This window comes from Piliocolobus tephrosceles, chromosome 13 (genome assembly GCF_002776525.5).
Source record: "Piliocolobus tephrosceles isolate RC106 chromosome 13, ASM277652v3, whole genome shotgun sequence".
Classification (NCBI taxonomy): domain Eukaryota; kingdom Metazoa; phylum Chordata; class Mammalia; order Primates; family Cercopithecidae; genus Piliocolobus; species Piliocolobus tephrosceles.
In genome coordinates this window covers 92262643-92277232 of record NC_045446.1, presented here as the reverse complement: position 1 = coordinate 92277232, position 14590 = coordinate 92262643, and the positions used below count along the sequence as shown (strand labels likewise).

Sequence of the window (14590 nt, the reverse complement as noted above, 5' to 3'; positions counted from 1 at the left end):
ACAGCTAGCCACATTCTGTGATGGTATTTCACTTCCTAATGCATAGTGGGAAGTTGGCTTTACTCTTACAAAGAATAATTCACTTGCACTTCTCATTCTACCAGGAGGGTTAGAAACATGCAGCTACTGAATTCATTGTCCTCAAAGCTCCTTAGAAGGTATAGCAGAGAACTGGAAATTTAAAAACCATTTTTATATTCATTAGTTTATCCATCCATTCAACAGGTATTTGTTGAAAGCCTACTATGTGATATGAAGTATGTTGAGATGTTCAGACAGAGATGATTAAGACATGTCCCTGCACTGAGGGAACTCAGTCTTCTGGGGTTTTTTTCCTTCATATCTTCCCCAAAATTTCTAACTTTATATAAATTTAGACTTGGTTTCTGTTGAGTCTTTAACTAGTTTGAGACATTTTATTGCAGTATAGTGCAAAGTATTAATGGGCTAAGTATGTTAAATGCTGCTGTATTTGTAAGATCTCTTGCTTTGTCGGTGACCATGAAAGTCTCAGTGAAATGGGATCTTATTACCTAAATCATAGCTCTCGTTTTAATGTTTCTTGATATTATTGCAGAGATTGAACATGTGACTTCCGACTATACAAATGAAATTTCCAACAGTACTGTGAAACTACCAACTTCAGTTGCCTCAGACTCCAGCAGTATGACAGTCACCACCATGAAACCCACAGCAGCATCTAATACAACAACACCAGCGATGGTCTCAACAAATGTGACTTCTACCACCTTAAAGTCTACACCCAAAACAACAAGTGCTTCACAGAACACATCTCAGATATCAACATCCACAATGACCGTAACCCACAATAGTTCAGTGACATCTGCTGCTTCATCAGTAACAAGTATGTATTAAAGCTGACCTGTTTTTCCTATGCTGCAAGTAAACGCCACATGTAAGTCATTATTCTGTCTTTCAAAAATAATATAGAAACTTTATATGCCTAGATTTTCCTTAATTCCTAATTAAATGTTCTTCACACAGAAAATCAGAGCTTTAATTACAATGTTTTAAAAAAAAAAAAAAAAAGCACCTAAAGCCCTTTTTTGTTTTGTTTTGTTTTTTTCTAGTCACAACAACTATGCATTCTGAAGCAAAGAAAGGATCAAAATTTGATACTGGGAGCTTTGTTGGTGGTATTGTATTAACGCTGGGAGTTTTATCTATTCTTTACATTGGATGCAAAATGTATTACTCAAGAAGAGGCATTCGGTATAGAACCATGTAAGTTTTGAATGGCCAGGACTTTTTAAAAAAATTGTTGTTGCACATCTTTAATTATGATAAAATATCAAGCCAGTACTCATCTCAGGGATGAATAATTGATAGATTTATGAGTTACATTCCCATTAACCCTCTTTGCCCAAAGTAAATTATTTATGTACAAGCTTGTGATTATAATTATTTACAAATGAAAATGGATGTATGTACTTACAAAAATGTATTTTACTAGTGTCAAACATACTTTACAAGAGACCAGAGTTAACCCACCCTGAAATTTTCACTTACTCATACCACTAATGATAAGAAATACCAGTTCTCAGCAGGCGGTTGACTTAATATGTCTGTGTCTGTTGTGGTACTAAATAGCATCCTTGGTAAAACCATGACTTTTGCTTTCCATGACATAGACAAAAGAAATTCCTCTGACACCCTCATTATCCCTGATAATTTAAATGAGTAGTTAGTATAAATAATTTATCATTTTATCTATAGCAAAACTCTATTTATAGATGTGCATTATCAACAAGACCTAATCAACAAACCATGTTTACCCTATATGTAGCTCTATAGGTCTTATGGTTTGAGGACATAGCCAAAATTTTGTTGCTCCAATAGTCCTTTTTGTTTATGTTTTTTGAATCTTACATGTTGTCTTAGTTCACGCTGATACAACAAAGTATACAGCTGGGTGCCTTAACAGACGTTAATGTCTCACACTTCTGGATGCTTGGAAGTCCAAGATGAGGGTGCCACCATGGTTGAGTTCTAGTAAGGGCCTTCTTCACATGGCAGAAAGAAGGCTAGCTAGTTCTCTGACCTCTAATTGTAAGGGTGTTAATTCTGTTCATGAGGGCTCCACCCTCATGACCTAACTACCTCCCCAAGGCCCCACTTCAAAATATCATCACACTGGGATTAGGGTTTCAACATATTCATACTGGGTGACACAAACATTCATTCCATTGCATATATGTAAGAGCTAATTCACTTTTTTGATTGTTAATGTATACAAATACCATAGAACCAGATGACTGTTTTCCAAAATTTGCCTTGTGGGTTAACATTTGACATACATGTGTCCCACACACAGAGTTCCTGTATCAAAAAGTTTGGGAAATGTTCAGTTGACTAAAGTAAACTAAAACAGTTTACTATAAGACTTCCCTAAGCCTTTAAAATGTTGATATACATTATGATTTTCCAGGATGGAATACAGTATGAACTGTTTCCCATAACCAAAATACTTGTTAAATGATTAAATCCCTCCCCCGCCCCTTTTCAAGGGGAGCTAATACTGTCTATCTCTTGGAACTAGTATTGTGTGGAATATATTTTGGGAAATGTTGGACTAGGCCATTGGAGGGAATCTTCCAGTTTTGACACTACATATGATTCAGTACACATAAAAGCAAATCAAACTTCTTGATATATTTGTAAGAAGTACTAAATAAGAACATGGAAGTTTCCTAAATTTTTATTTATTGATATAAGCTCTTAAATAAACATCTCATCATAAATGAAAATTGGATCTAACAGTTACATTACTAATACTTAAACAAAAATGATAATTTAAGAACAGATTTTTTTTTTTTTTTTTTTGAGATGGAGTTTTCCTCTTGTCACCCAGGCTGTGGAGTGCAATGGCACGATCTCATCTCACTGCTGCCTCCACCTCCTGGGTTCAAGCTATTCTCCTGCCTCAGCCTCCCCAGTAGCTGGGATTATAAGTGCCTGCCACCATGCCCAGCTAATTTTTGTGTTTTTTGTAGAGATGGGGTTTCACCATGTTGGCCAGGCTGGTCTCGAACTCCTGACCTTAGGTGATCCTCCCACCTTGGTTTCCTGCAGTGCTGGGATTATAGGCGTGAGCCACCATGCCTGGCCTTAAGAACATATTTTTAAAAGTTATATTTAAATAAAGTTGCATTGCATGTATTTATCCTATCAAACTCAATTTAGCTTCCAGGATCAAATGAGATCAGACACATTCACAGTGGTGTGGCTGTAGGCTCAAACTCATTTTAAAAGAATATCAAGGTGATATTTTTGTCAGATTGAAGGCATATTCAGAAGCATTCTTTTTTAAGGTCAATACATGAAAGAATACATAAACTATGACTAAACAGAGTGCTTTGCAGTGGGCAGGTTTGGGCAAACCTACCCTTAAAAGTCTGAGGAAGCTAAGAGGCCAAAGGAAAAGAGGCTGACATACCCAGTTTCTCAGAAACTTTTTTTTTGGGAGGGGGACATGGTCTGGCTCTTTCACCCAGGTTGAGTGCAGTGGTGCGATCACGGGTCACTGCAACCTCAGCCTCCTGGGCTACTACAGGCATGCAGTTCCACACCGGGCTAATTTTTAAATTTTTTGCAGAGATGGTGGTCTCACTGTTTTGCCCAAGCTGGTCTCAAACTCCTGGGCCCAAGTGATCCTCTGTTCTGACCTCCTAGAGTGCTGGGATTATAAGCATGAGCCACTGTGCCCAGGTAGAAAGAAATATTTAATAGGGACTTACAAACAGAAGCTATGTCTGTGTCTGTGATCGCAGCAAGACAAGATGGGTGGATCCCCATGCCATAACCCCCATATCTTAACCCACTACAGTATGTATACTGGATACTTAAGGAACTTTACACAGAACAATGACAATTTTGATTGTGCAGCTTGAAATTGTACTAACAAATAGGAACATAACTAGTTTTGACAGAAATACAAAACAAAGTAATTGTAACTTTTAATATATTACAGAGATGAACATGATGCCATCATTTAAGGAAATCCATGGACCAAGGAAGGAAGACAGATTGATGCCGCCCTATCAATTAATTTTGGTTTATTAATAGTTTAAAACAATACTCTTTTTTTGAAAATAGTATAAACAGGCCATGCATATAATGTACAGTGTATTACGTAAATATGTAAAGATTCCTCAAGGTAACAAGGGTTTGGGTTTTGTAATAAACACCTGGAGCTTACAGACAGTGAATACAATGGTTTATATTCACTTTTAGCAAGCTCATAGTAAGACAGACAAGTCCTATCTTTTTTTTTTTTTTTTTTTTTTTTTTCCCGGGGGGGGGGGGCATTGGTCACATATAACCAGTAATTGAAAGGTGTCATCACTTAAAGTGCCATCTGGGCATACAAATAAGGAGTTTGTCACAGCACTCAGGATTTTGGGTATCTTTTGGAGCTCACACAAAGAACTTCAGTGCTTTTCAGAGCTGGATATATCCTGATTACTGATGCCACACAGAAATTATACAATCAAGTAAACCAGATCTGAAGCATAATTTAAGAAAAACATCAACATTTTTTGTGCTTTCAACTGTAGTCGTTGGTCTAGAAACAAAATACTCCAAGAAAAAGAAAATTTTCAAATAAAACCCAAAATAATATCTGTGCTTAACCCTGTTAGGGACCCATTGGAGCATTAAAGAGCATATATTTTTATTAACTTCTTTTGAGCTTTCAATGTTGATGTAATTTTTCTCTGTGTAATTTAGGTAAACTGCAGTGTTTAACATAATAATGTTTTAAAGACTTAGTTGTCAGTATTAAATAATCCTGGCAATATAGGAAAAAAAACACCTAGAAGTTAGATTATTTGCTACTGTGAGAATATTGTCACCACTGGAAGTTACTTTAGTTCATTTAATTTTAATCTTATATTTCATGACTATTTTAAGAACTGTAGAGCTGCTTTCAATATCTAGAAATTTTTAATTGAGTGTAAACACACCTAACTTTAAGAAAAAGAACCGCTTGTATGATTTTCAAAAGAACATTTAGAATTCTAGAGAGTCAAAACTGTAGCCTAATGCTGTGTTTATTAACCCAGGGATTGTGGGACTTCCCCCAGGCTACTAAACCTGCAGGATGAAAATGCTGTATTTTCTTTCATGCACTGTTGATATTACTCAGAGATTTAGGGAAATGACATTTTTTATACTAAAACACCAACATACTTTAGAATAAATTCTTAGAAAGTTTTGAGAGGAATGTTTAGCAGGACATTTCCTCCTTCCTGATTTGGATATTCCCTCAGATCCCTCTTACTCCATGCTGAAGGAGAAGTACTTTCAGATGCATTACGTTAATGGACAGAAAAAGCACAGTATTTGTAGAGACACCGGTATTAGCCACAATGTATTTTGGAGTGTTTTCCGTTTCACAGTTTATATTCCAGCACTCAAAACTCAGGGTCAGGCTTTAACAAAAGAGGTATGTAGTCACAGTAAATACTAAGATCGCATTTCTATCTCAGAGGGCCAAAGTAAATCACACCAGTTTCTGAAGGTCCTAAAAATAGCTTAGATGTCCTAATGAACATGCGCCTACATTTAACAGGAATACAATAAAACTATTGTGGTCAGCTTTTGTTTTGCAGAGAATGCTAGATATTAAGAATTTTAAAATGGATCATTTCTGCTTGCTGTGCATTATAACCAATAATCTGATGAACATAGAAAAAAATCATCCAAAATATGGATATGATTGGATGTATGTAACATATAGAGTATGGAGGAAATTGTCTAAAAAATACATTTAGATTAGTTGAAAGAGATGTGGGCTGATGGCTGAGTTGTATGTTACTAACTTGGCCCTGACTGGTTATGCAACCATTGCTTCATTTCTTTGCAAAATGTAGTTAAGATATACTTTATTCTAATTAAGGCCTTTTAAATTTGTCTACTGCATTCTTGGTATTTCACTACTTCAAGTCAGTCAGAACTTTGTGGACCGACCTGAAGTTTCTTTTTGAATACTTGTTTCTTTAGCCCTTTGAAGATAGAAAAACCACTTTTTAAGTACTAAGTCATTTGCCTTGAAAGTTTCCTCTGCATTGGATTTGAAGTAGTTTAGTTATGTCTTTTCTCTGTATATAAGTAGTATAATTTGTTACTTGCAAATACCAGTACTTTCAATGCAAGGTTTTTTTTGTTGTTATCTATAAAAGTTGAGGGAAATGGTTATGCAAAAGAAAATTTTGCTTTAGATCACATTTCCTAAGCATAAATTTACCTTCCTAATTACGTTTACTTAGAAAAATGCTCAATTTTTGCTTGCATTCCTTAAGAATGTATTTATTTGAAGATCAAAACAATCCAGATGTATAAGTACTAGGCAGAAGCCAGTTTTAAAATTTTCTTCAATAATCCATGAAAGGAATAATTCAAATACAGATAAACAGAGTTGGCAGTATATTATAGTGATAATTTTGTATTTTCAGGAAAAAAAGTTAAACTCTTCTTTTTATTGTAATGACCAGCTTTTGGTATTTCATTGTTACCAAGATCTATTTTTAGAATAAAATTGTTCTCCTTCTAAAATTTTAAGTGTGTGATTTTGCTTTATTTCATTAAACTCAAGATAAATAGAAAACGCTCAAACGCAGAAGAAAGGCTCTGCAGAGGACACCACCTTCTTTTGCCACAAAGGTAACCAACAGCCATGGCCATAGCAAGCTAGTTTGCACTCCAGAGCGAAGATCTCTCTGCATGTCCACACTCTGAACACCAACTCAGCTGCCATTGAAAGCTCACACTCCAGGCCCTGACTCCAAGGCTGGGCTGTGCACACCTATACTGCAAATAGTAAAGCCACTGCCATAGTAAGGGAGTTTGCACCCTGGGCCCCAGTGCCAAGGTTTCTCTATCTGTTTACACCCTGGAGACCAGCTCAGTCATCATAGAGGGCCAGGACTTGCCCCAACCCTAAAGCCACTGTAGCTGTGTGTACACTTTTGCTCTTGTCCCTGCCTGTTTCACAGGCTCCCATACTTCACATACCATTATCAACTATCAGCAGGGTGTCTGCCCTGGGCACCAGTGCCATTACCACCCCAGAGCTACAGTCCCTTTACACATGCTGCTCTCTGGGCATCACGCATCAGACACCACTTCCATTGCCACCTCAAGTGGGCTTGCATGCCAGACCCAGTGTCAAGAAGGATCCCTTTAGCCACAACTTCCCTGGTCAGGGACAGAGAGATCAAGAGAACCCTACAGTCATCAATCACTGAGCACCCCAACAGCCCTTACCACTGCTGCAAACACTGACAGTGTTGGTTGCTGAGGATCCCTGCAGTTTTCAACAGTGTTCTCAGCTAAAACAGCTACAAGGAGACCACACTGCTGCATCCTCACAGCTACCAGAATCATTGCACCTCACCCAGCCAGTGCCCTCACATCCCCCCAACAGGGAAGTCTTTCCTTAACAAAACCAGCCTGAAAAGTCTGGAAGAGGTGACTGCTGCACCAAATGCACAAACATCAACATAATTAAAAGAAACATGAAAAGCCAAGGAAACATCAAGATCAAAAGAACACAATAATTTCCCAGTAGCTAATGCCAGAGAAATGGAGAGCAACAAACTACATAACAAAGAATTCAAAGTAATCGTTTTAAGGAAGCTCAGCACACTAAGGAAATGCAGAGGAACAAGTCAACGAAATCAGGAACACAAAATGAGAAATGTAATAGATCGAAATAAAAAAAAAAAAAGTTCCATAGCTGCAGAGTACAACAAATGAAAAATGCAATAAAGATACCAGGTTCAACATGGCTGACTAGAGTGCAGCTACGATGTGCCTCTTTCACAAAGAGGAACCAAAATATTGAGTACATCACATGAACAGATCTTGAGAGAGAACAGGTTGGGAACGGTGGCTCACACCTGTAATCCCAACATTGGGAGGCTGAGGCAGGCGGATCACCTGAGGTCGGGAGTTCGAGACCAGCCTGACCAACATGGAGAAACCCTGTCTGTACTAAAAACACAAAAATTAGCCAGGTGTGGTGGCACATGCCTGTAATCCCAGCTACTTGGGAGGCTGAGGCACGAGACTCATTTGAACCCGCAAGGCGGAGGTTGTGGTGAGCCAAGATCACGCCATTGCACTCCAGCCTGGGCAACAAGAGTGAAACTCCATCTCAAAAAAAAAAAAAAAGAGAACACTGAAATTCAAGAGAAGATGGGAGACACTGGTGGAAGAGGGAAGAAATAGGACTGCATGCTTGATATCACCAAGTGCCAAGACTGGCCCCAGACCAGGAAAGGGTGAGTGAAGGAACCCTGGGGCACCACATTCCTGCCATAGGCCTCTGAGATCTTAGCTACAGAAGAGCTCCATGACCCCACAGACATTTAGACTGGCAGAGGGAGCTAGGGAATTACCTGGTGACCACACACACAGAGGTCACTTGAACTCGCATAGAACCTCAAAGGCTTCCATGTACTGGACAATTTAAACAAAGCGTGACTCTGGGCACCAACCTCCAAGACTCTATGTCCTGTCATAAGCTGTTGCAGCTGCTGCTGTCTGCCAGACCAGGGAATGAGCAGGGCCCAGGCACTCTGATTCTTATATGCCACAAAGGCTACATCTGAGCATGCCCCACGCCTGCTCATCCCTCCCAAGACTGCCTGCCTGGCCATTCCCATGGCTTGTTGGGGAGGGACAGGACAGGGGGAACCTGACCCCATAGTGTAGCCACCCTTGCCCCATCTGAGTGTTTTGTTGGCAGCCTGGGGACAATTTGCTCCTCCCTATGACAGCTGGTACTCGAGCCCAAGGGGCCAGTGGACAAGTCTGCTGACTTGGTACTGGCTCCCCAGGACTCAAGCACACCATCCAGGAGCATGGAGATTTATGATCTGATCTCAAGCAGGGTAGGAGCTCCCACTGTCAGAACCACAGAGTGCATGGTGTGGGTTCATGCAGTGGCAGAGAAGCATGGGGGCCCTCCCTCCATAAGACTAAACCAGAAAGGGTATGGCCTAATAACCATGGTTTCTGTCCCTAAGGAGTCACATGGCCTGTGGCTAGGCAATTTGAATGGAGTCGGCTTGGGCCTAGCGTAACCATTCTGTTCTGCTGCTGACAGCTAGATACTGGAGACCTTCCAGCTCAGGGGTGTGGGAGCTGGGTGGGTCCCACTGCAACGTGGTACAGTGAAAACCCGGGGCTGTCCCAATTCCCCTGAATGGGCTCTGCACAGGAGAGGCACCTCCCAGTCTCTCTGGAAGATTGCCCCAGTGGCCTGGAAGCTGACCCTAGACCCTTGCCAGCCACCTTGGCAGCAGAGCTGGGATGGGGACCACTGGGAACCCCATGGGCCCACTCATTACCCAGGAACTCTGATACCTCTCCTGATTAACAAAGGCCAAGTAAAAGTTTTACACCATTGCAACTACCGGGCGCCTGCAAGCGCCAGCTACTGGCTGGGAGGTCAACCTCCAGGGCCCATCACTTCTACTGACACCATTGGACAGTGCTTGGCCGTCTTTTGCCCGCAAGCTCCACCTACTGGCCCATAGAGTGAACTGCACAACCCAATGTAATTCCTGCTGACAGAAGTACACAGCTCTGGAGAATGAGATAAGCCTCCCAATACCTCTACCTTCCCATCTCTGTAGGAGACAGTGAGCCTCCTCACACACACAGTACACCATTACTACAACTTAAAAACAACCCGCATTTGAGAAAACCACTACATTAAGGCTATTATTAATACAGAGCTTTGGCCCCCTAAAAACAAAGAGAAGCAGACTATGCACTTACCTTGCAATGCCCTACTTCAGAAATGAAGGAGAGATAAAGACTCTCTTCTTTATCTCTCAGGGGGGGCCAATGGTATTTACTGCCAAAATCTTATATAAGCAGACCCACGCAGTTCGAACCCATATTGTTCAAGGGTCAAGCTGTATGTAAAGAAAGAAAAAAAAGCATTCTTTTCTGATCTGAAGGAAGAAATAAAGAGCAACACAGCTGAAGAGGACTTCAATACCCCACTTTCAACAATGGACTTACCATCCAGACAGAAAATCAGTAAGGATATATTTGAACTACATACATTAAACCAAATGGAGCTAAAAGACATATACAGAACATTCCATCTAACAGCAGCAAGATACAAATTCTTCTGAAGCACACACAGAACATACTGCAGGAGAGATCATATGTTTGACCACAAAACAAGTCTTTATAAATTTAAGAGACTGAAATAAAATCAAGTGCCTTTCAAATCACAATGTTATATAACTAGAAACCTAAAAGGAATTCTAGAAAATTCAGAAATATATGGAAATAAAACAGACGCACCTGAATAGCCAATGGGTCAAAGAAATTAAAGGGAATATTTAAAATTTTCTTGAGACAAACAAAAGTGGGAATCCAACATACCAAAATTTACAGTATGCAGCAAAAGTAGATCCAAAAGGAAAGTTTATAGCAATAAATGCCTATGTCAAAAAAAGAAGAAAAATCTGATATAAACAACCTATTACCTCAGTCAACAGAGTAGAGACAACCTACAGAATGGGAAATAATATATGTAAACCATACATCTGATGAGGGGTTAATATTCAAAAATATATAAGGATCTGAAGCAATAGTAAGAAAACAAATAACCCTATTAAAAATAGGGGCAAACGATCTGAATAGACATTTTTCAAAAGAGGACATACAGTCAACAGATACATGAAAATATGCAAATCACGAATCATCAGGGAAATGCAAATTAAAATCATGATCTCTCACAACTGTTAAAAATGGCTATCATCAGCTGGGTGTGGTGACTCACACCTGTAATCCTAGCACTTTGGGAGGCTGAGGTGAGTGCATTGTCTGAGCTCAGGAGTTCGAGACCAGCCTGGGCAACATGGCAAAACCCCGTCTCTACTAAAAAAATACAAAAAAATTAGCTGGGTGTGATGGTGTACACCTGTAATCCCAGCTCGGGAGGCTGAAGCATGAGAATCGCTTGAACCTGGGAGATAGAAGTTGCAGTTAACCGACATCGTGCCACTGCATGCCAGCCTAGGTGACAGAGCAAGACTCTGTCTCAAAAAAAAAAAAAAAAAGGCTATCATCAAACAGATGAAAGATACCAAGTGTTGTGTATGCAGGCAAAAGGGAACCTTGTATGCTGTTGGTGAGAATGTAAATTAGTACAGGCATTATGGGAAACTTGTGGTGGTTAAAACAACTCCATACTGGATGCTTATCAGCCATGTTGACTTCTGATTAACCCCAGTTCTGGGAATGCCTCTAAGGTTTCTACTTTCACATACTTTCTGTAAATCCTGTTGTTAGGTCAAAACAATCTTGATGCTCTTGTAAACACATACTTACCATAAATCTTGCCCTTAGGCAAATTCCTTATGATAGAAAACCCCTGAGTCCAGCGGGTAACAGTACACGGATCCACCATCTCACAGTCACTGGAGACATGGCTTCTGTTTGTTAAGTTCCTGTTTTCTTTCTGAGAAACTGGATTTGTCAGCCTCTTTCTTTGGCCTCACAGCTCCTCAGCTTTTGGGGGTCAGCTTACATATACCTACTCACTACGAAACAAAACTGTAGTATGCAGATTCCTCAAAACATTAAAAATAGAACTGCCATATGAATCAGCAGTCCCACTTACGAGTATTTACCTAAAAGATCTGAAATCAGCATGTTGAAGAGACATCTCTACTCCCATGTTCATGAATGTATACAGAAAATGTGGGATACATACACTATGTAATACTATTTAGCCTTAGAAAAGAACGAAACCCTGTCATTTGTGATAACATGGATGAACCTGGAGGGCATTCTGTTAAGTGAAATAAGCCAGGCACAGAAAGACAAATACTGCATGATCTCACTTATAATAAGGGAATCTAGAAAAGTTGAACTCATAGAAGCAGAGAGTATAATGGTGGTTACTAGAGGCTCTGGGGACTGGGAGATGTTGGTCAAAGGATATAAAGTTTCAGTTAGACAGGAAGAATACATTCAATAGATCTATTGAATATCATGCTGACTATAGTTAACAACAATATGTTGTAGACTTGAAAACTGTTGAGAGTAGATTTTAAGTATTCTGACCACAAAAGAAAATGAGGTAATGCATATGTTAATTTTCTTCATTTAGCCATTCCACAGGGTATATATATGTCAAAACATATTATACAATATGTAATAAAGTTTTATCAACTTTAAAAGCTTTTTTTTTTTTAAAGTACATAGCACAATGAATTATCAAAGTGAACAAACCTATCTAACTCCCATTTAGGTAGAAGACTAGAACATTACCAGCACTCCAGAAGTGCCCCTGATATTCCCAACCATTCTTGCCCAGTTGTTAGATAACAACTAACTTTTAACACCATAGATGAGTATTGCCTGATTTAGAACTTTATATAGCAGAATCAAGCTTCTTTTCATATAGGTTCACTGCATTTAATTTCATAGGAAAACTAAATTTCTGTTCTATGCAAGGCATCAATATATGGTATATACAATCTATATTTTCATTAAATGTTTACAGCCAAAACCAGTTTTCATTATATCCTCTGAAAATGCTTCAAATAAATGTTTATTTTTGATCCTTGCAAATGTTGTACATGACAGTACAGGGAAACCAACAACTTCCAAAGAAATAATGCATATTAAAATGAAACATTTGATAAATACAAACCTTTTATACCTACTCTGCTATTGTGTGATCATATAGATTAGTGGGTTTGTAGTAGAGGTTAGAACCCAGTTTAATAGACATCTCCGGATATAAGTATCTGACAACCTCACAAAAAAGAGGAAAATGAGTTGGAAATCTAAGATTAAGACCTGGAAGATTTCTATTGTGAACAGAAAGAACTCAGCTTCCTGCTCTTCCTGCAGCTATACCCATCCATCTGATACGGAAGGGGGCCAGGGAAGTGCTGGAAAGGGAAGGGCTTGGTCCCTTTAAATGATATGGAAGTTGGGAAGGGAAGTGCTGGGTAGAGGAGGGTGCAGTCTCAGTCAGGCTAGGGCTCCAACCCCACAGACCTAGGTGAGAACAGGCATTTTTGTTTTCCTCCCCAAATGTTGCATTTCCCAAGACCACCCTGGCCTGCCACAGCCCCATCCTGTGCCTATAAAAACCCTGAGACCCTAGCAGGCATGGAACAGGAATGAAAGGAAATTAAAGAATGGTTAGCAGAAACTCAGTTGTATGTAAGAAAATCCAGTTCCCCCTGATAAAGAGAAAGAGCTGGAGTCCTTTAAAAATTAACTGCCTGTTTTTTATGGCTAGTGAGCCTTATCTCTCCTCCTTTCCCAGGCATTGTGAAGACCCTGTTTCTCTAGCTGTGCAGCTGCAAGGTCAATAGACAGATAAACTCAAGTCGTAAAACATGTTTTTCCTTGAAAAGTAATAAATGATGTAATGCATGTCTCAATTAATTAAATAACTGTCTTTGTTTCTCACTTCTGTAATATGCTTCCCCGTGCACAGATCTCCCCCTGCCCCAAGAACTGCTTAAAAGATAACTTAACTCTTTGTTCAGGGCTCAGTCCTTTGGATGTTAATCCAACTGGGCCGGTGCACCTAAAATAATAAATATCCTCCTCAATCCCATCAGTCTCTCTGATTCCTTATCAATCCTGCCACAGGCAGACAAACAGGCAGCTGGACGTCGAGAGGGGGCACATGAGCAGAGGAACACACAAGCGGCTGGACATCAAGAGGACATTGAGGGGAGCATGCCAGGACAACAGCAGGCCATCAACCAGCAGAATGAGGTGGAGAGTTTGGCTGGGGCAGTCAGAGGAGAGCCCGGGCTGCTGAGTGGCCAGACTCCAGGGGAAAAGCATCTCCCTTCTGGCTCCCTCATCTGCTGAGAGTTACTTCCACTCAATAAAAGCTTGCACTCATTGTCCAAGCTCACGTGTGATTCGGTTCTTCTGGTACACTAAGGCAAGAACCCCAGGCCAAGAAAGCCCTCTGTCCTTGAGCTAAGGCAGGGGTCTAACTGAGCTAACACAAGCCGCCTACGGACAACTAAACTAAAAGAGCACCCTGTAACATACGTCCACTGGGGCTTCAGCTGTAAACATTCACCCCTACACACTGCCGTAGGGTCAGAGACTCACAGCCTGTCCATTGGTATGCTCCCCTAGAGGTTTGAGCAGTGGCGCACTGAAGAAGCGAGCCACTCCCTCATCACATGCTCTGCGAGGGGGACAAGGGAACTTTTCCTGTTTCACATCCTAACCCTCTTCCTTCTCATCTCAGGAAAGGATGGCCTTTCTATGCAAAAATATCTAGATTTATCACTTGCCAGTTACTCAAAGACTTTTCCCCTTTCTATTAAAACATTAACATAATCACTTAAAAAAAGTTTTTAAGAACCAGTTAAAGTGACCTCTTTTACATAGAACTTTTACCACGCGGTCAAGCCTGTTCCTTTTCTATTTTTCTTCTATTCCTTGTTCTCTGCTGCTAGTGCTGCTGCTTCAAAAAGTTGAGAGGAAGGCATGTATCAAAAGGTCTCTCAGGACATGTTGTTCTATCCTGTTTCTTTGCTGTGGG

The 14590-nt window shown here is 40.1% G+C and overlaps 1 protein-coding gene across 2 annotated transcripts in view; it reads left to right on the top strand.

Annotated features, from left to right (window-relative positions):
* TMEM123 (transmembrane protein 123) overlaps positions 1-13861 on the top strand; it is a 64244-nt gene extending 50383 nt beyond the window's left edge. The window contains exons 3-5 of one of the 2 annotated variants that reach the window (XM_023208124.3): positions 578-865; positions 1092-1245; positions 13672-13861. In XM_023208124.3, coding sequence (XP_023063892.2) covers positions 578-865; positions 1092-1245; positions 13672-13846 — 617 coding nt within the window. In that variant the 3' untranslated portion in view covers positions 13847-13861. Of the gene's footprint in view, positions 1-577; positions 866-1091; positions 1246-3991; positions 6577-13671 lie in introns of those variants that run through there. The other variant, XM_023208125.2, reaches the window with a different exon arrangement.
* The last annotated feature ends 729 nt before the right edge of the window (positions 13862-14590 follow it).